This window comes from Polyodon spathula, chromosome 6 (assembly GCF_017654505.1).
Source record: "Polyodon spathula isolate WHYD16114869_AA chromosome 6, ASM1765450v1, whole genome shotgun sequence".
NCBI classification, from domain to species: domain Eukaryota; kingdom Metazoa; phylum Chordata; class Actinopteri; order Acipenseriformes; family Polyodontidae; genus Polyodon; species Polyodon spathula.
The window spans coordinates 75,967,082-75,989,521 of NC_054539.1; the positions used below are offsets into that span (position 1 = coordinate 75,967,082).

General features: G+C 40.0%; 1 protein-coding gene across 4 annotated transcripts in view; it reads left to right on the forward strand.

Moving 5' to 3' along the window:
- Positions 1-2,160: 2,160 nt before the first annotated feature.
- The window catches only part of LOC121317645 (SR-related and CTD-associated factor 8-like), a 37,376-nt gene continuing 17,096 nt past the window's right edge, over positions 2,161-22,440 (forward strand). For 2 of the 4 annotated variants that reach the window (XM_041253798.1, XM_041253799.1), the window contains exons 1-6: positions 2,161-2,344; positions 4,179-4,262; positions 14,194-14,238; positions 14,820-14,996; positions 15,991-16,147; positions 22,242-22,372. In XM_041253798.1, the coding sequence (XP_041109732.1) occupies positions 2,315-2,344; positions 4,179-4,262; positions 14,194-14,238; positions 14,820-14,996; positions 15,991-16,147; positions 22,242-22,372 (624 nt within the window). In that variant the 5' untranslated portion in view covers positions 2,161-2,314. Of the gene's footprint in view, positions 2,345-3,858; positions 4,083-4,178; positions 4,263-14,193; positions 14,239-14,819; positions 14,997-15,990; positions 16,148-22,241; positions 22,373-22,440 lie in introns of those variants that run through there. The other 2 variants (XM_041253801.1, XM_041253802.1) reach the window with 2 other exon arrangements.

Consider the following 22,440-nt stretch of genomic DNA (forward strand, 5'->3'; position numbering starts at 1 on the left):
TATCTGGTTTACTATTCGATGCACGGAGATGTAATGCTGTGTGTAAGCGGGTGACGCTGTGGGGCGGGTGGGTGCAGTGGCTGTGCCTGGTCTTTATCTGGTTTACTATTCGATGCACGGAGATGTAATGCTGTGTGTAAGCGGGTGACGCTGTGGGGCGGGTGGGTGCAGTGGCTGTGCCTGGTCTTTATCTGGTTTACTATTCGATGCACGGAGATGTAATGCTGTGTGTAAGCGGGTGACGCTGTGGGGCGGGTGGGTGCAGTGGCTGTGCCTGGTCTTTATCTGGTTTACTATTCGATGCACGGAGATGTAATGCTGTGTGTAAGCGGGTGACGCTGTGGGACGGGTGGGTGCAGTGGCTGTGCCTGGTCTTTATCTGGTTTACTATTCGATGCACGGAGATGTAATGCTGTGTGTAAGCGGGTGACGCTGTGGGGCGGGTGGGTGCAGTGGCTGTGCCTGGTCTTCATCTGGTTTACTATTCGATGCACGGAGATGTAATGCTGTGTGTAAGCGGGTGACGCTGTGGGGCGGGTGGGTGCAGTGGCTGTGCCTGGTCTTTATCTGGTTTACTATTCGATGCACGGAGATGTAATGCTGTGTGTAAGCGGGTGACGCTGTCAGGGTGGGTGCAGTGGCTGTGCCTGGTCTTCATCTGGTTTACTATTCGATGCACGGAGATGTAATGCTGTGTGTAAGCGGGTGACGCTGTGGGGCGGGTGGGTGCAGTGGCTGTGCCTGGTCTTTATCTGGTTTACTATTCGATGCACGGAGATGTAATGCTGTGTGTAAGCGGGTGACGCTGTGGGGCGGGTGGGTGCAGTGGCTGTGCCTGGTCTTTATCTGGTTTACTATTCGATGCACGGAGATGTAATGCTGTGTGCAAGCGGGTGACGCTGTCAGGGTGGGTGCAGTGGCTGTGCCTGGTCTTTATCTGGTTTACTATTCGATACACGGAGATGTAATGCTGTGTGTAAGCGGGTGACGCTGTGGGGCGGGTGGGTGCAGTGGCTGTGCCTGGTCTTTATCTGGTTTACTATTCGATGCACGGAGATGTAATGCTGTGTGTAAGCGGGTGACGCTGTGGGGCGGGTGGGTGCAGTGGCTGTGCCTGGTCTTTATCTGGTTTACTATTCGATACACGGAGATGTAATGCTGTGTGTAAGCGGGTGACGCTGTGGGGCGGGTGGGTGCAGTGGCTGTGCCTGGTCTTTATCTGGTTTACTATTCGATGCACGGAGATGTAATGCTGTGTGCAAGCGGGTGACGCTGTAAGTGGCTGTGCCTGGTCTTTATCTGGTTTACTATTCGCACGGATGTAATGCTGTGTGTAAGCGGGTGACGCTGTGGGGCGGGTGGGTGCAGTGGCTGTGCCTGGTCTTTATCTGGTTTACTATTCGATGCACGGAGATGTAATGCTGTGTGTAAGCGGGTGACGCTGTGGGGCGGGTGGGTGCAGTGGCTGTGCCTGGTCTTTATCTGGTTTACTATTCGATGCACGGAGATGTAATGCTGTGTGTAAGCGGGTGACGCTGTGGGGCGGGTGGGTGCAGTGGCTGTGCCTGGTCTTTATCTGGTTTACTATTCGATGCACGGAGATGTAATGCTGTGTGTAAGCGGGTGACGCTGTGGGACGGGTGGGTGCAGTGGCTGTGCCTGGTCTTTATCTGGTTTACTATTCGATGCACGGAGATGTAATGCTGTGTGTAAGCGGGTGACGCTGTGGGGCGGGTGGGTGCAGTGGCTGTGCCTGGTCTTTATCTGGTTTACTATTCGATGCACGGAGATGTAATGCTGTGTGTAAGCGGGTGACGCTGTGGGGCGGGTGGGTGCAGTGGCTGTGCCTGGTCTTTATCTGGTTTACTATTCGATACACGGAGATGTAATGCTGTGTGTAAGCGGGTGACGCTGTGGGGCGGGTGGGTGCAGTGGCTGTGCCTGGTCTTTATCTGGTTTACTATTCGATGCACGGAGATGTAATGCTGTGTGTAAGCGGGTGACGATGTGGGGCGGGTGGGTGCAGTGGCTGTGCCTGGTCTTTATCTGGTTTACTATTCGATGCACGGAGATGTAATGCTGTGTGTAAGCGGGTGACGCTGTCAGGGTGGGTGCAGTGGCTGTGCCTCGTCGCTTGGCTGCGCTGTGTGCGCCACAGTACTCGGTTCTGTCTCTTCTTTCCAGTGACGGTCCGCCATATTGAATGTGTCCTCCTCCATCTCGCACTGCTACCGATTCAGACCATGCAGCAGACCGGGCAATGAAGTCAATATCGATACCTTGAAATCACCATTGCACGGCCAAATACAGCAGCATGGAGGCCGTCAAAGCCTTTAACAGCGAGGTTTGTATCTTGTATTGTTTTATTTAACCCTACTGGAAGTCTGCTATTTGTTATCAGCGCTTCAATTGTCCATTCTGATCGAGGAGGAGAGAAAGTGCTCGCTGGGCCTGCCTCTCTCTGCAACAACAAACAGGGGAACATTGTATTACACAGTAATAATAATAACAAAAACATCGCACAGAAGAACCGTTATTAAAGGCCGCAGTGGCGAGTTAGCATGTTTTTAGAACAGCGTCGATTGATGCATGAAGGAAGGAAGGAAGCTACCCAAGTTAGAAAGTGTAAAGTTGAGTGCGAGCGCTGCCCCTTCTCTTGTGAGTGTGTGTAGCGCAGCACTGCAGCAAAATACAGACTGAGTGAGTGTAAATAGATCCGGTTAAAGTGGAGGTTGTACAAAACATGCAATGCAAATATCTTCTTTTTTTATAATTCGTACTGTACTGTCGGGGTTATCGTAACAGAAGCTAGTTTAAACAAAGGAGAAATGATCGGTCATGAAGTAAAGTAAAAGCAGCAACGTACGACGCATAGAACAGCGTCATAAACCGACAGAATTGACTAGAGCTAAACAAATATAAAATGTCAATCATGCCTTAGAAATATCAGCCAGCACTTGTACTGCATTTTATTGAGTATTTTAAACAGTAAGTTAGGAGAGTCGCCATAACACGGTGCCTTATTTATTGCCAGATGTTTGATAGGCCTGTGTCTGAAGTAATGAAGGGGGCACTGGCGTGTTGAAATAGTCATGTTGTAAACACATACAGAGCACATTTGCAGACACCTTGCTTTTCTTAACTAGCCAATGCTCATAAATGCTTAACTACTGTCAGATTCAAGTCACTGCTTACAATTTATCAAAGGAATTTGGAATAAGATTTCCTTTAAAGAATGGAAGCATGTACAACCTGTAATGTTCTTTTAAGTAGTTTAAAAGTGAAATAAATGAAACAGCATGGTAAGTATCTAGTTGCTTAGGGCATGCCCGAATAAGCAGTGCAGAGTGACGGAAGCCATTTTAAAGAAAGTGTACACAGCTAGTGTGTTTTCTGAACGCCTGGCTAACTACAGTAGCATACTTGTAGCTTACCAGGCTCAACTTACGGGGGTTCCTCTCTGAGAACCATGGGCCTTCGTCTCAACAAGTGGACGAGCTGTGCCTGATTTCCAGGAACCTGCTGTGGCTGTCCAAGTGCAGACAGCTCTGGCTCTCCCAAGCACGTGTGCTTTACACGGACAAGACGCCAGTGCTGGACGATAAGTTTAATCATACTTTAAAGGCACGCACCTGAATCGGAAGGTAATTAAACAGGTTGTGTGGGTGAAGGGAGTAAGAGTGTCTGTTGCTTCAGTGTATGATACTCATTGAAGCATGGAGCAATGCACAGAGCTTGGCGCCGCCTCTTCGCTGTCACTTGATGTTGATGGTAAATATTCTTCACTGAGACACTCGCTGACATCCGATTCAGTGGAAGAATTGTATGTATTGGAATTCAGTATTATTACTAATACTTCTTTTTCAAAGTGATTTTCGCCGGTTTACAAACACTGTTGTAGTTATATTTAATTTAGTCAGTATCTGGCAGAGGACTCAAGATACCAATAAAAGGTGCTACAGAAACCTAGTGCTACATTATTATGTGATCAGTGGTTTTTTAGGCTCAGTAGTTCGTTTAAAGTTGCAGAACATACCAGCATGTTTGTACTCCCTGGGGACTAGAGAGCAGCGAACGTACCGGTAAGTTCGTACTACTGAAAGGGTTAAAATTCCAATATGGTCATATTTTTTTTATTTACAAAAACACTAATCAATTTTTCCTTGATTTTCTTGCAGTTGTACTCGTTGAATGACTACAAACCGCCAATCTCCAAAGCTAAAATGACCCAGATCACAAAGTTAGCCATTAAAGCTATAAAGGTAAGTGATTAAAAAACATCCAAAAGTTATTTTGGGATGCAATTCAGAACTAGGCTCAAAATTAGTCTATTTTCACACAGGGTTGGTTAATTTTAAATGAAGTCCATTTAAATAATGATTTAAATCACTTGATTTAAAAAAAAAAAGTTTCATTCATTTTTTCATTTACTACCTATTTTATATAGTTTCTCAAAGAAAAGACAAAGTATGTTTTAAAAACCTTTTATTAACACAAACATCTTAAACTTACTGTCTATAAACTAAAACTCTTAGTTTTGTATTCTGATCATAGTGCAAATGCAAGTGCGAATGGTGCATAAGTGGAGCGAAGATGTAAAAAAAACACTGTGGTGAAATGGTATTCTGAAGACATGCATGTCTTGCCCCATTATTAATACATTCTCTGAAGTGATTCTGATGACAGGGCAATGGGGATCCAAATAGACAGTTGAGCGCTGTGTTAGACCCACTGAAACCAGGTTTATTTAGTGGTGCAATCAGGAACTTTAATAGTAGAACACACTGAAAAGCCAAGTAGCCATAAGTAAAAATTGCATGTGTTTGGACTGACACAGAAAGAGGAAACCAAAGAAAGAAAAGTAAAATAAGTGACTGGGATGAGTGAGGGAGATTTTTCTCTGCCGTACTCCATCGCTATATTCTTGTAGTCACATTGTAGTTCACGTTTAAAGGATGCCACAGGAAGTGATTAGCTTTATGTATTCATTTAAGATTGAGTAACTTTAGTTTGGTATGTAAGTATTCACAAACCACCATTTCCAACATCCTTAAATTTAAGGTTTGGGGGTACTGTATCCGCCCTTACTGTGGCACTAGAGCAGTCTGATACACAATGGACTGCTGATGGTAAATTACTAAAATAAATGCATAAAAAAAATTTGCATTTGGTGACATTTGTCACATGACCGGTTATACGTCTAGCATATTATTAAATGTTTAACCACTGCTTTAGAGTTTATACGCATAAACGTTTAAAATTATTATTATTTTTTTTTAATCAATGATTATCTTTGTTTGAGAGAGTCTGTATCCAGAAGGCACGTTCAAGTCATCAGATCATCTGGTTCGTTGTGATGATGATTATTATTATTATTTATTTTGACCTGGTGAAGACAAGAAATCTAGAACATTTTGCAGTCTGCTGTAAAATGCATCATGCATTCTTTTTTCAAATAAAGGCATATATCATTTAAAAATATATATTTATACATTTTTAATTGGGCAATATAATGAATATTGTTATACGGCAATAACGACTGGTCGTATCAGCATTGAAAAGATTAGAATAAACTAATTTCGTGAAAAAGCCTGAACCCGTTGACAAAGAGGGCTATACCTAAGCCTGTTTGCCTCATGAGAACTTCAATATAAATACAGCGACCGTAAATAGAACTGTAGTTTTCATTGACCGAGAGTAAGGAAGAAGGAAATTCGAGTTGCATAAAGGAAGTGAAAGCCACTGATGTAGGTACAATGAACCATATAGGAAACACTGTACAGTTAAAGCAGGTTTGAAATCGGAGCATTGCACTAACAAAGTGTGTACTGAATACTGTAGGAAAGTGGTGGCTAAGTTTAAGCAGAGGGTTCTTTTTTGTCTTTTCTTTTTTCGCTACTTAAACGCTCAAGCTGGTTGCCAAAGTCAGCTTCTTACTTGTGTTTAATTACCTTTTCCCTTCCCTCAGCAGCTCTCCCAGCTCTCGAAAAGCAGTGAAAGTGAAGCAGAGGAGGGGCGTGAGAGTATCTGTCAGGGAGATAAGCGAGTCCTAACCAGCTTAGGTAGGCGATGGGCTGTTTCAAAGGCAGATAAAGAGGACGTTTGAGAATTCACTTACTGTTCGATGCAAAATACTCTATACAAATTTTTTTTTTTCTGGCAGATCTAAATTCGTAAGGGCAGTGTTTCTTGTTGTTTTTCGGATGTAGTTGGTTAATTGTAGAGAATTTGAAAGTTTTTTATTATTTTAGATTGATCCCAATTGGGTTGCTACCACGAAAATAAACCGGTGTTTCTTCTAATACAGTTTTTAACTTGTTCCTGTTCTCTGGTTAATGACTTATTTCTGTTCTGATTTGTTCTAGACGGTCTGCAACAATAACTTTAAAAAAACAGCTAATGGAGTTCTATTGAAGTTCTGAGAGTAGCATGTTGTATTGCAAAACAAATCTATTTGACATAACTTATTTGTTCTGTTGTTTTTGGATGCTTGGTGTTTAGTGGAACCAGTACTGTGTGCAGTGGAATTCAGTTGTGGAGTGCAGTGTTTCAGCGTCTTTGTTGCTGGTTTAGATGTGTTAAATCTTGATGTAGTGACTAAGCCAAAATGAAATTACAGATTTATGTATTATTGGATTTTATTCTGTAATGGGTTATCAGGGTTCTCTCCAGTAATTCTGTACAGCTGGGCAACATTACTGTATTTTTCAATGAATAGGATATAGCCAGAATACTGGCTGCAGCATGCCACTGATAGGTACTGTACTTGCAATTCTACTTTTATTCACAATCAGTTATTGTTATTAGTGCTAGTAGTGACAAATACTGTGATGATAAAAAAAAAAAAAAAATAGTAAAACAGTGCTGATATTATTAATAGTTTAGCTAATGCCTTTATCCAAGGTGACTTCCTCAACTTACTGCAGCAGCTTATACTGTTCATTTTGGATTGTCCTTTTACTATAGTGAACAAAGGCTTGGACCCAAATGGGGTTGTTATAGTGAGGGTGTACTGTATTTAGTATTTTACTTGTATGTTTAATATACAACACTTGCACATTTTAATTTATAATGTGTGCACTTATTTCATTTGTGTTATTTTTCACCACCCATAGTGTTCAACATTTAAGAGGGTATAAATAAGTTTGGATCAGAATACAGTATCATCCCGTACAAAAAAGTAATATACTGCAAGTATACTTGTGCCAGAATTGTCTGGTTTTAGTATACTGTTGGTACCATTATGCTTTATTCTAACACAAGTATACTTGCAAAATATAACTTTGTATATTCTTTTTGTAAATAATGCAACGTAGTTCTCAAATATTGGACATTTCTTAGATTGTATCTTACTTCTCTTTTGCATACCTGCATTGTCTCTTGCTAGATATGCACCTCCAGATTCTGAAAAATACTTTTAGAAAACCAGGAGCAACTTCTGCTCTGGATCAAAAAGCTATAATGCTCTGCGGCTGCCCGCCAGTGTGGATAACTATCAAAAAACTAGTAGGAACTAACTAAAAAAAGTCTGGGAAAACAAATGGAAGTCTGGAAAATTATGCTGAAAAAGTGTATGAACCTTGAGGTACTGTACCTCAGCTCTTATTGAGTACAATGTACTTTGTACAAATCAAAGTCCATAGGTTAATTATGGGCAACTTGACATTTTTTTGGACAACCAAATGTCTGCAATGGACTGCCCAAAGGGCAAGTACCATTACCAAAATTTTGCGAGCCGTGCATCGATGCATCAGCTTTTTTGGAGAACGATGTATTGATAGTGAAAAATTAGACATCACCCTAGCCTTAGTCTACTTTTGTTTTCACTTGAAATACACACATTATTTAACCCTTTGTGGTTCGTTTATTCAGCGCCTGTCAGTATCAGGTCCAATTAATGTTTCTATTTACATTTATTTTACACATGCTGTTTAAAAGTAATTTTATTCACAGTAAAACAGGTTTAAAGGTCACTGCATATCAACAGGACACAGTACTGCATCTCCAGCCCTGCCCCACGCCTTGTGTATTTATCACATATCTCTTCATAGTAGTGCATACTGATAAATCATCTCCTGATCACTCATTTTATCACCAAACTCCTTAGTAATGCTGTCCAAGTCATTATTTTATTACTGTAACATCTCAAAAAGCTCTGGAAATGTCCACTGATTTTCTTTGAGTGCTGGATGCGGAAGCAGCTATCTTGTTTGTTTATGTCCGTGTTATGTCTGTGGTGAAGGGACTATGCGTATTGCTCATATCTGCCTCTGCCTCTTTCGGCCATTGAAGTCTTTTATCTGATTTTTCCGGAATAAAAAACAACTAGCGACCTGTGCTTGATGTCTTTTTGATGTTGGACAGGAAAGGGGAAATTTTAATGTCAGACCTGGTCGGACATAGGACCACAATGGGTTAACAGCTGTATTGCTTTCTTTGTTTTGAACGAATATCTGAACATTAAAACATTAAACATTAAAATTCCATGTTTGTCCCAGCACTAGAATAAACATGTACTTTTTTAAATTTAAAATTTATTTCTATAATAAAGCTAAAGTGTCTGTCATTTAAAACTTCAGCAGCCCCTGTCTATTCTGTACTGGATCTTATTTCCAAGGACCTTTTTAATGATAAATCGGGTGTTTGGCTCTGATAACAGGTCAAAATTGCTAGAATATAAAGGTTAAATCCACAAGTATAACGATTTGCATTGCTGTTATTATCATAAAGTTAAAGTAAAACTGTAATAAAAAGTATCCCAGAGAAATAGGTTGTTAAGGCCTTGCTTTAACCCTCTCAATTAACTATAAAGCAAAGGTCACAGAGTAGTTCAAGTTAAACATTATTTCTTGTATGTGCTTTAGGCAGACATGGTACAGATGCAGTCCGGGGTTTTTAAAATCTCTGCTTTTGCTGTTTCTTTGCAATAAACAAATTGGAAGTTTCGTTTATTACATTCTTTGTAACAGAAAATAGGATCTCAACATAAATCAAAATGTTGATCACTATCTTTACATTTACCTTGCAAGTTGGGCCAGCGTTTGGAAAGTGCGACTCATTTTCCAGTGTCTGCATCTCCCGATTCTGACTTGTTTGCCAAATCTGAAGCAGCACTTTGCTGTGAACTAGTGGGGCTAAACAAGTTTTAGTTTCGTGAAATTACTATTTGTTTAGCTACACATCAGACAGAGCTGTTTTCACTTGCCGTTTTAAAAACTGTCGTGCTAATTCTGCCAAGGTGGTAAAACACATTGTGATACGCATTTCTAATTTCTATTAACACTTCACAACTAAGGCCTTCCCTCATTGATCAACCAGTGAGCACTGGCATGGAAGCAGTGATTAAGGTAAAGGTTGATTTAAGTAAGAGATAAATAGCAAGAAGTGTAGAACATGAAAGTGGCATTAGAAAAAAAAAAAACAAAGGAATGTGAACCAGAACTAGACTAGTTCTAGGTTTGAGAAGTACTCGGGCAAAATGTAAGTGGGCTCAAAGCTTGTTTGAACAATAGCAAAACAAATGCTAAATCTCTGTGAAATGCTAAACTGAAATTGCAAGCCTTTTTGTAAGTGTTACGTTTTGAAGTGTATAACACTAACTCATTTTTGACGTGACTGTTGCATAATAAAATGGTATTTGCTTTTCTGAGTTTTCTGTGAATTCTTAACACAAACTGTGGATTAGTTAATCAGCAATATATCTGCCCCACATGCCCCTTCTTTTCAAAGCCACAGGGACACTTTGTTAGAAGATTCATAGAATGAAACAATCAAAATATCAAAGGGTGACGTCGCTGAAATGCTGCTGGGGAGAGGCTGTGGTTACACCAAATCAGACTGTGGCGGCATGCGGCCACGGTAGCCGTATTTGAGAAACGCAGTTAGATCATTCGTGGAGCACCAGTTTTATTCCGCAGTTATCTGCAAGTGTACTTGAGTGTTCTTCGTATAGTTTTGTACGGTGATCTGAAGATTGGCACGTTAGACACATAGTGAGAATCGGTGTGTGTATTGCAGTTTCAGTAAGTACATAATTTAGCGTTGGTAGTTTATGATTTTAATGTAAACGAGGGGGACAAAATTTATCATTGTAAAAGTCATTCACGCTGCAATTTTGAAAATGTATTCAAAAAGTCAGATTGTGCACACGATTATGCTGAGGACAACATCTACGGGACTGTAAAACCACAAGTGAGCCTGAGGATGGTTTAGTGTAGTCAATTACACGAAAATAATAAACTATTCGAGTAGCACATTACATATTCAAGTACATGAAAAAAAGCTTTATACATTAGTTACTAATAGAAGCAAACACATTTTATTTATTTATTTATTTATTCTAAAAGTATGTCAGCCTGAAACCCTAAGCCAGACGTTGTTATGCCTGTTGCACCAACCAATAATTTAGTCTTTAATATTCTACATCTGGCGTTCGAAATGCGTGTTCATGTGAATTAGATTTGCATATTAAACCTAAGGACCCTAATTAATCATGCATTACTTGTAACGTCAGAATTGTACAGTAACGTATTTTGTTTGAAATTGTTGCCAGTGTTGTTGCCTTGTTTTCAGCTAATTTAAACAGCTCCCCTCATGAGTTCCCCAGTGTAATGACTGCTCACAGCAACGTCTGCCCTGTTGCTATTTCCAGGAGCGTGGCACCAGAGAACTTTACATTTGCTAACTGAAATAAAATAATGTATAGAAGAGGGAAGCCAAACTTGCATAACATTGAAATTAGAAAGCTAATTTAAATTTGATTTACTACAAAGACATACTAACTGCTAAGCAGAACAGTGCAACGACTAGCAAGAAAAATACCTGCAGTTCATTGTAACACATCTACCGTTGACTATCGTTATTAAACTCCAGCCATAGGTAAATCTTCATACCTTTTCGCCTGAAAATGTATCTTTTTTGTTTTTTAACGTTCCTTTCACTTACATTGCTTATTTGTGCTGCTGTGTCTAAGCCTCTTGTCTCATTTATATATTAGTGAGTGGTGTGTGACCGAGTTTAGTAAAAATACCCTGAATATTTGGTTTGCCAAATTACCCTTTGTATTTTTTCATTCTGAAAGTTTGTTGTTTTTAAATTGATTTTTTTTTAATACCATTTGATTTTTACAATGGAAAAGTGACCTTAGATTTTTGTAACAATTAGTGTGTGAATCACTCAGAAAACATAGATTTGTGTTTGTTTGAATTAAAATTTCATCAACATAATAGGCTGTCTGTATTTCTTTTTTGTTGTTTTATGAATGAGTATGGAATCGCCTTGGTGCTCTTGGGTTGGATTTATGTTTTGTCTTTCTGACCCTAGAACTGCCTCGGTGCCCCTGAATCTTCACTCACAACAAAGTGTATTTCCAGTGTATTTAATGATTTTGTTATTACTGCATCTTGTAAAGTGCTTTGTGATGCTGGTCCTCCATGAAAGGTGCTGTATATAATAGATTGATTGATTCAAGCCAAATGTCTCTGTCAAAACAACACTCCAGTGCCCCTTAAATAAGACTATAAGACATTTTACTAGCGAGAGAAGGCCATTCGACCCATCATGCTCGTTTGGTTGTTAAAAATCTTGCAATAAAAGTAAATTAGACCAAAGACGACCGTTCTGGCTCCTGTAGTAAACCAAGTGCTTTTTATTGCATTCATGCTGAACCAGCAGCCGTCTACGTTGGCAGACTTTCAGTGTGACTCGGAAGCTTCTAAAGGTCCCGTGCTTTTCCTCTGTAGGTGTAGTGTCACATTGGTTCTGTTATCTGTAGGGAAACTGATATGCTGGCAATGAAGTCTGTATTTAACCTTTCGACTGCTAATGCATACAATTCAAAACACAGGAGTTTTGACATGCGTTAGATTTTCAATGACAGATGTCTGCAAAGTATATTTTTACAGAAAATGCACTGTAATGACGAAATAAACAAGCTTCAGTGAACTCCCTTTTGATCAGCTTCTAGCACATTCCTGTTTTATTTGTTCTTTGCTGTGCCTTTTTTATTTTTTATAAAAGTAGTAATATGCACTGGGGATTACATAAACTAAAAGAACTGAAGAAACTACAGTAAAAGAAAAAAGTTAACTTTGATGTGAAAGATGTTTCAATAAATTGGTGGTGTTTCCTCCTTTGTTTTTCACTTTAAAACACTTTCAACATTTTTTGGCTGTCCACCTTCAACCAAATTTATTTTGACACAGTCGTTGTCAAATAGTGGCATAATATAGCTTGGGTAAAAAAAAATCAAGCTAGTCTTGCCTATGTTTTGGTCTGTCTTGTGTGTCATTGTGCATCATTTGCATATGGGTACGTGGAAATAGGGATGTTACGATACGTATCACAATATGCGGGTCTCGACACGGCCTGTCTCAAAACTTGTGATGGTCCTAATGGGCTATTTGTATTATGAGGAAATTGGATAAGGAGAGTATGTATTCATAATGACTATAAAACACACAATTGTTCATTCAAGAACCACTTTGTGAACTACAGTGAGCTATGCTGTGCTTTTGATCATGTATCGAGATATAAACGGTGCCTCTATTACAATATCATGTAAAGACAATAATGCTATTCATCGATACACAATGAATTGTTACACCCCTGTTTGGAAACAAGTATAAAGTAGTACATAAGTGGATGTACTAAACTGTTTAAAATGCAGGAAGCAAAGCATACTTCTCTAACTGGGGCAGCATACTCAGTGGGGTGCCACAGATCTCCATCCTTGGTCCACTCGTGTTTATCTAGGTCAGCGACTTAGATCGAGGGATAATTGGTAAACTTGCCAAATTCGCAGACGAAAGAAAGCTTAGAGGAGTGACAGACATGATTACGACCGTCCAGGAAATCCAAAAAGGTTTAGACTGCATACAGAACTGGGCAGAAACATGGCAAATTAAATTCAAAAAGTGTTACACGCTGGTCACAAAAATGTTTAATCCAATCAAAAAGGCAGACCGAATGCTTGGGTATATAGCCAAAAGTGTGGAGTACCAAAGAGGTCATGACGAGGTTATATTATGCACGAGTGAGACCACACTTGGAATACTGTGTCCAGTTGTGGTCGCCATAGCACCAAAGGGACAGATGCCCTGGACAGAGTCCAAAGAATAGCAACCAGACTAATCCCAGGACTTAAAGGACTGAGCTATGAAGAAAGGGTGAAAGAATAAATATGTAGCATGGAACAAAGAAGAATTAGGCATGAACATGATTTTGAAGTCTTTACACGTCTTTGAAATGAGGGGACATGGTTAACCCATACCATTACTTCAAGTTCAGTACAGACACCTTGACCAGAGGAAGTGGATATAGACAGAACAGAGAGAAGGAGACACTTCACACAGTGGTGAGGGTATGGAATGCCCTATCTAGTCATGTTTTTGAGGAAGAAACACTTGGATTCTTTACTTGACAAAGGTCTGAGATCACTCTGCTGCAGTACTAGGACCTGGGCGAGCTTAGATGGCAGAAGGACCTTGTCTCATTCATACATGTTTAATAATGTTTTTATGTTCCAAGTCGTATGCATACTTGTCCTTCTGCCAGCAATCCCAGTTAATGTACAGTACTAGTCAGTTGCTGGACACTTCTGCACTTTGTTTTCATTAAATAATGGTAATACTTGACACAATGAACTGGACGTTAATAACAGCTGGTAAATATTTGGGTGTTCTTTATGTGAGATACATTACATAATTCCAAATGATATATTTTTTTATTTTAACATGTCAAGTATTCTATAAGGCAACTGTATAGAAGCAACAAAAAAAGAATGAAATAAGAAATGCTTTGAAGATCTGTATTTAAAGTGATTGACTGTCACTAATGGAACTACAGTGGAACCTACTGGGCAGGGCCTGGTGAGCACAAGGGCGCCCCTGCAGGGCTGGGCTAGCCTCTGTCCTGCAGAGGCAGGGTAGCTCACTGACATCCACTATGGAGCTGCTTGGTGTAAAGATGTGGGATGGGAGGACGTGCGCTAACCTTGATCTCACTGTCTGCTTTGGTGAGGGAGCTGAGTTGAAGTTGAAGCAGAACAAATCGGATCAGATCTGCCACCATTCAATGTACATTATGACCCCGGGTTGTGGGGGGTCGATTTGTTCTCGCACAACGATTAGTAGAGCTTGGACTGGCTTTGTGTGTAAAAATCTGTTTTTAATTTCACATTTTTTTCTCTTTCAGTTTTACAAGCATGTTGTACAGAGCGTGGAGAAGTTTGTTCAGAAAGTAAGTAAATGGAGTATTCTTTCCATCATAGCAAGGATTTTTCTTGTAAATCTCAATTTAGTTTCATTAATAGTTTTTTTTAATGTTGTTTAAGTAGGTCCAAGTCAGTTTGTTCTGTTTAGTGATAGTATGTGTTTTATTATTTATTATATTATATGCAAAATGTAACCCATATTTTCTGTATAGTAGTCTGTGCCAATCCTATCTGTTGCCTTAATTTGTTCTAAAGGCTCTATGATACAGTTAGCAAACAATATAGCAAGACAATGTAGTACGATATACAAAGTGGCATTTGTCATTTCGGAGTGTGTCGTACGAAAAAGTGCAGTCCCTGTAAATCAGGGGTCTTCAGCCCTGGTCCTGGAGAGCTGCTGTGGCTGCTGGTTTTCATTTCAACCAATCTTGGTTACTTAATTGAACCAGTTATTGGCTTAATTAGTCAAGGTTGACAGGTGTTCCAGATCTTTAGCCACTGTAAAGACACTTAGAAAACCTGCTGGATAGGGGCTCTCCAGGACCAGGGCTGGAGACCCCTGCTGTAAATAATGATTCACATGCAGCTTTTGTTAATGTCTTAACAGTGCAAACCAGAGTACAAAGTTCCTGGATTATATGTCATCGACTCCATTGTACGTCAGTCACGCCATCAGTTTGGCCAAGAAAAGGACGTGTTTGCTCCACGATTCAGCAAGAACATTATCAGCACCTTCCAGAACTTGTATCGATGTCCTTCTGATGACAAGGTACTGACTGAGAAAGTAGGTGTTATTCCTTTAAGAGTAAGCATTGGAATGTAAATTGTGGTGGATCAAGAAAGGGGGTGTCAGTCTAGTCACAGGATTTTTGCACTATATACATAAATGTATTAAATATTGTATGTTTAATAAAAGAATATAAAAATGCATTTGGCAGCATATACAATTAATTTACTAGTGTCCTTAGGTTACTATGAAGTTGGTAAATAATACGTCAGTAAAAAGCTACTGTTTGTGATTGTGTTTGTTATGCTGCCTATTTTTCAGTCTTTTGGGGAGGGGAAGTGATTTTGACTGAGCTGGAAATTGCTTTTTAACCTTTTGAAGAAAATATATTTCTAATTGCCATATACCATGCACAGTTTATGGTAGTTTTAAAAATAACGTGTCTACGCATCATGCAAAGAACCCCCGCCCCTCCCAATGAAGGTATGTGTTTAGTCTGTGTTGAGTAAGGTCTTGAGTCCAGCAACAAAGTAGGTGAGCTATCTTGATAGGGTACCGTTAATAGTTCTGTCTGGCATTGATGCCACTTTTCAAGCCAAGAAATGTGGAGGAATCTCTGCTCCCTTGGTGAACAGCTGACCTAATTCTGTAGACTTTGCCCTGGCCACCTGATATAGTTTAACCAGCACCCTTTTTGCAGTACGTTTTTACCTTTTGATCCATGGTTTTCTTTCACTTGATTAATTTCTCTGATATTTTGAATTGGTTTCCCTTTAACATTGCTTTAGGGAGATCCTGTTTTTGTGTTTGGCAGTCTTTGGCCTCATCGACAGTCTCTGACTTGCACCTGTGAAAATGTAGTTATTCTGGGAGTAGCCTTCCTGGTTCAGTACCTTCACATGGGCTAGTTTTTGTTTTTTCTTTCTAACCACATTCTGATTTCTCACCGTGTTTGTTCCTGGACTTCAGGGTAGTACTGTATATTTCCATTGACTGTAATTTTAAATGTTTGCAAAAACTAAAACTAATACATACTGTATTTGTTCTTTAGAGTAAAATTGTCAGAGTGTTAAATCTGTGGCAGAAGAATAATGTTTTTAAAAGCGACATTATTCAGCCTCTGTTGGATATGGCAGCAGGGCTCCCACCTCCCAACCTGACTCCTGTCATTGCCAGCACTGCAGCCACTGTCAGCAACAACACACCAGGTAAGAGCACAGGACAGCACTGAATGGGCCAGGGGAGTGAAAAGTGTTGTGGGGGTTTAGTTTTTATAGGTACATTTTGAATTGGTAAAAGCAAACATTAAAATCCACTAAAAGAGTTTTGCTTGCACTCTATATTGTTTGTTGCCTTTTTGCATTCCTTGGATTATATTTGACTGGTGGCGAAAGATGTAAAGATAGGTCAAGTGGCACTTTCTCTTAAAAAAAAAAAAAAAAAAATTGAGTGCTAATGGGTTAAGTGCTGCAACTTTCGGAGAGTAAAGTAACCGAATAATCTATCAATTTTAATACTTGGTGTATTTGATATAATTGAAATATTTTCTCAATTACAGAAGATATTGGTTGGTTACAGCACACGGTACAAATGCATGTCGATCAGCTGGTGAGGGGGAGGAAAGATTGCACAAAAGCACACACCAGCAGCGCATTCCAGTTTTTATTCCCCTAAACGCACACACACACACACACATTCTCTCATATTACCGAATTACAAATGGTACATTGAAATTTCGTTCTGTTTGATATTTTATTTTTAAACACTGAAACTCAGAATCAATTATTGTAAGGTGACATTGGTTTTATGTTGGGAAATATTTTTAAGAAAAATAAAACCTGAAATATCTTGCTTGCATAAGTATTCAACCCCCACACATTAATATTTGGTTGAGCCACCTTTCGCTGCAATAACAGCTTTAAGTCTTTTGGGGTAAGTATGTACCAGCTTTGCACACAGTGTCGGAGTGATTTTGGCCCATTCTTCTTGGCAGATTTGATCCAGGTTGGTTGGACGACGCTTGTGGACCGCAATTTTCAAATAGTACCACAGATTCTCAATGGGATTGAGATCAGGACTTTGACTGGGCCACTGTAGGACATTCACCTTTTTGTTCTTGAGCCACTCCAATGTTGCTTTGGCCTTGTGCTTGGGGGGGATCATTGTCCTGCTGATAGGTGAATTTCCTCCCAAGCTTCAGTTTTTTAGCAGACTGAAGCAGATTCTCTTGCAGTATTTTCCAATATTTTGCTCCATCCATTCTTCCTTCAATTGTAACAAGATGCTCAGCCTCTGCTGAAGAGAAGCATCCCCACAGCATGATGCTGCCACCACCATACTTCACTGTAGGGATGGTGTGTCTTGAGGCATGGGCAGTGTTAGGTTTGCGCCACACATAGCGCTTTGAGTTTTGGCCAAAAAGCTCTATCTTGGTCTCATGTGACCACAAAACCTTTTCCCACATCGCAGCTGGGTCACTCTCATGCTTTCTGGCAAACTCCAGACGTGCTTTCAGATGGTACTTTTTGAGTAACGGCTTCTTTCTTGCCACCCTCCCATACAGGCCAGTGTTATGCAGAGCTCTTGATATGGTTGACTGGTGCACCATTACTCCACTCCCAGCCACTGAACTCTGTAGCTCCTTCAAAGTGATTGTTGGCCTCTCTCTGGCTTCTCTCACAAGTCTCCTTGTTTGAGCGCTGAGTTTTGAGGGGACAGCCTTTTCTTGGCAGTGCCTGGGTGGTGTGATGCAGCTTCCACTTCCTGATTATTGATCCAATTGTGCTCACTGGGATATCCAAACACTTGGATATTATTTTGTACCCTTTCCCTAATCTATGCATTTGTATTACTTTATCTCTAACTTCTGTAGAATGCTGTTTGGTCTTCATTTTCCTTCAGATTCACAGCCTTACCAGTGATCCTTCAACAGGGGTTTTTATCCAGAAAATGTGACAGCAACTTTAATGGTTCACAGGTGGAGGCCAAAGTAAGATAATTGTGTCCTCGTTAGGGCAATTTCTTTCATTGGTGCAAACTGGGAGCTTCCACAGCACAGGGATTGAATACTTATGCAAGCAAGATATTTCAGTTTTTAATTTTTCTTAAATATTTCCCAACATAAAACCAAATGTACCATTTGTAATTCAGTAATATGAGAATTGGTCAGGGGTCTGAATACTTTTGCAAGGCACTGTGTATATATACATACAGTACCAGTCAAAAGTTTAAGTACACTTGCTGGAAACTGGGTTTTTTTTCATAATTGACAATGTTTTACGTTGTATACGTTTCTGTAAATACTTGAAAATGAAAACATGTTACAATATACAAAACGTAAGGAATATCAAAGCAATGTTCAAGAAAATTGTCTATAAATCTTGGATTCCTCATAATAACCACCCTTTGCCTTAATACAGCCTCACAAACACAAGGCATTCGGTTAACAAGTTTTCAGCAGGAAATCACCCAACATGTCTTCCCAGCTGTTCTGCAGCAATTCCCAGAGATGTAGGGCACTTGTGGGTAGCTTTGCTTTGACTCTTCTGTCCAGTTCGTCCCATACAAGTTCTGTGGGATTGAGGTCTGGAGATTGGGCAGGCCAGGTCATTAGATTGAGTTGTCCTTCACTTTCCTTCTTCGCCAGATAGTTCTTCACAACTTTGAGGTGTGTTTCGGGTCATTATCTTGCTGAAGAATGAAGGACTGCCCAACTAGCCGTAATCCTGATGGAATGGCATGCCTCTGAAGTATGCTATGATAGTCATACTGGTTGAGCTTGCCATGGACTTGGTAAAGATCACCAACTCTGTCACCAGCAAAGCAACCCCAGACCATGACACTGCCTCGTCCATGCTTGACAGTGGGAACCATACATGCAGAACTCATGCGCTCACCCTCTCTGCGTCTTACAAATATACTCAGAGTTTGGACCCAAATATTTCAGATTTTGACTCATCGGTCCATAAGACCAACTTCCACTCCTCAAACGTCCAGTTTCTGTGTTTTTTGGCCCAGGCAAGTCTCTTCCTCTTATTCTGCATTCTTAACAATGGTTTCTTTGCAGCAGTTCTTCCAGTTAGCCCAGCTTCACACAATCTCCTCTGAACAGTTGATGTTGAAACATCTGTACTTCTAGTAGCATTTAGCTGAGCTTGTATTTCAGGGGCAGTTAATTGCCAGTTTCCCAGACTTGTGACTCGAATGAACTTGTTCTCTGATTCTGAGGTCCCCCTTGGCCTGCCTGACCTTGTTCAATGCCAGTTTCTTCAAATCGTTTGATGGTCTTGACCACAGCAGTTGCAGACACTTGCAAAGTTCTTGATTTTGTCTTAGATTGACCTTCCTTTCTTAAAGTAACTACAAACTGTCTATTTTTCTTTGCTTAACTGAGCGTATTTTGCCATTATCTGCTCTATTACATTCAGGAATGACAAACTTGTACCTATGCTACCTATATTTATAGTCATCATGAACCCTCACCTCTTAATAATAATTGGTGACAATAGGTTAACTAGTTAACTCGGAGAACATCTGACAAAGACACTTATACTAAAGCCAGTGTTCTAAAATCCCCTTGCTTTGGGTGACCATTTCATTGAAATTGACAAGATTTACATTTTCATTTAAAAATTAAAATTTTCGGTGCAATTCACTTATTATCAGCTTAAATAAGTACACGTTTCATATAATGAAGTAGTAAGTGTTTATAGTGTTTATTATATAGTTAAAAGCGTAGATAATTATGAAAAACCTGGTTTCAAGCAGGTGTACTCAAACTTGACTGGTACTGTGTGTGTGCGTGTGTATATATATAATCTCACACACACACGATGGGTCAAAAGTTCTAGAACACCCCCATTTTTCCAGTTTTTATTGAAATTTAAGCAGTTCAATTCCAGTGAATAACCTGAAATGGTACAAAGGTAAGTGGTAAACTGCCAGAGGTTAAAAAAAAGTTTAGGTTATCAAAAACTGAAAAATAAGGTACATTTCAGAGTTATGCAAAAAGGCCTTTTTCAGGGAACATGAAATGGGTTAACAACTTACAGCTGTTCTGCAGCAATGGAAGTAAATTAAGCCTTGAAAGTTGATGCTAACAATTCCTACAGGTGTCCCAGCTTTTGTTGATTACTTACAAACCCTCTGTCTATATAAAAGCAGTGTTGGAACAGACTGTGTTACTACACCCTCTTAAGCATTATTTGGACAATATTGTACTGCAGGAAGTAGTATATTGCTGTCATAATGGTGAGAAATAGGCAATTAACAAAGGAAGACAGACAGACCATTGTAACCCTTAAAAGTGTAGGTCTTTCCTTTAGAGAAATTGCAAAGAAAGCCAAGGTGTCAGTGGGTCCAGTTTCCTACACTATCAAAAGGCAGTTGGAAACTGGAGGAAACTCTGACAGGAAGAGGTCTGGCAGACCCAAAGCCAGAGAATCAGAAGATAAGTTTCTGAGAGTCAACAGCTTGTGTGATAGGCGGCTCACAGGACAACAGCTTCAGGCACAGCTTAACACTGGTCGAAGTAAGCAAGTCTGTTTCAACTGTGAAGAGAAGACTTCGAGCTGCAGATTTGACAGGTCGAGTGGCAGTAAGAAAGCCATTGCTAAGATGGCAAAATAAGAAAAAGAGGCTTGCCTGGGCCATGAAGCACCGCCTGTGGACTACTGAAGACTGGAAGAAGGTCTTATGGACCGATGAATCAAAATTTGAAATCTTCGGTTCATCACGCAGGGTTTGTGTACGCCGTTGAGTAGGCGAAAGGAAGGTTCCTCGGTGTGTGACACCTCCTGTCAAACATGGAGGAGGAAGGGTGATGGTCTGGGGCTCTTTTGCTGGATCCAGAGTTGGCGACTTGCACAGAGTGAGTGGCACCCTGAACCAAAACGGCTACCACAGCATTTTGCAGCACCATGCAATACCCTCTGGTATACGCCTAGTTGGTCAGGGGTTCATCCTACAGCAAGATAATGACCTAAAACATACATCCAGGCTATGTCAGAACTACCTTAGAAGAAAACAACAAGACGATAGGCTACAAATCATGGAATGGCCAGCACAGTCTCCAGACTTAAACCCTATCGAGCTGGTTTGAGATGAACTGGACAGAAAGGTGAAAGCAAAGCAACCTACAAGTGCAACACATTTGTGGGAACTTCTGCAACAGTGTTGGGAAGAACTTTCCGAACAATATTTGATTTCCATTGTAGAAAGAATGCCACGAGTGTGTTCGGCTGTTATATCTGCAAAAGGTGGCTACTTTGATTCAAAAATTTAGATTAAATTTTGTTAAACAAAACGATTCCATGATTTCTTTTTTATCTTCAGTTGTTTATTTGTTCTATGCTTTAATTTCAGAGTACATTGAGACATTAAACTGCATAAATTTCAAAAAAAACTGAAAAAATGGAGGTGTTCTAAAACTTTTGACCGGGGGGGGGGGGGGGGGGGGGGGGGTTTTTTGCTGTGTGTGTGTGTGTGTGTGTGGTGTGGGTATATATATGGCGGTGTGTGTGTGTGTGTGTGTGTGTGTGTGTGTATATATATATATATATATATATATATATATATATATATAGATATATATAGATATATATATATATATATATATATACAAACATACAGTACTGTGCAAAAGTTTTAGGCAGGTGTGAAAAAATGGTGTAAAGTAAGAATGCTTTAAAAAATAGACATGTTAATAGTTTATATTTATCAATTCAACTAAATGCAAAGTGAGTGAACAGAAGAAAAATCTACATCAAATCCATATTTGGTGTGACCACCCTTCAAAACAGCATCAATTCTCCCCGTAACATGAGGCTGCCACCACCATGCTTCACAGTAGGGATGGTGTTCTTTGGGTGATGTGATGTGCTGTGTTGGGTTTGCGCCAAACACAACGCTTTGCATTTTAGTCCAAAAAGTTACAAACACGTAGGTGTGCCGACAACGAGCTTGTGCTATTGCGATGAAGCTCTTTTTTGCTTATTTTGCAAGACACCCTTCCATTCAAGGGATTTGCAGTAATCCCACGCCTATTGAGATTTTATTTCTGATTTTGCTGCATTCAGCTAAACCCTGTGTGCATCATCCGCCATCTTTAAAATATGACACATACTCGATTCATAACATTTTATTGAACATTTTTTAAATCAGGAATTTGAATACTTTGAATAACTGTTGCAGCACTAAATGAGTTACTGTTTGTGTTTACACCCTGTGGGGAACATCGTTGTTTCAAAACTGGGTTGATTGTGTGTGTTTCTTTGTTTACATAGTCTCTTTTCTACTTCATAGGAACTCCAGTCACCCCTGCTACCCCTGCTAACATTGTCCAAGGCTTACCTGATTCCTGGGCCTCTCAGATCTCCAACACAGACACCATTGCTGCCGTTGCACAGCTCCTGCAAAGTCCTCAGGGTCAACAGGTAAGCTGGATTACCTGTGAATTTCACTTTCTAATGTATGCAAAAAAAAGGTTGCTGTTCTTTTCTTG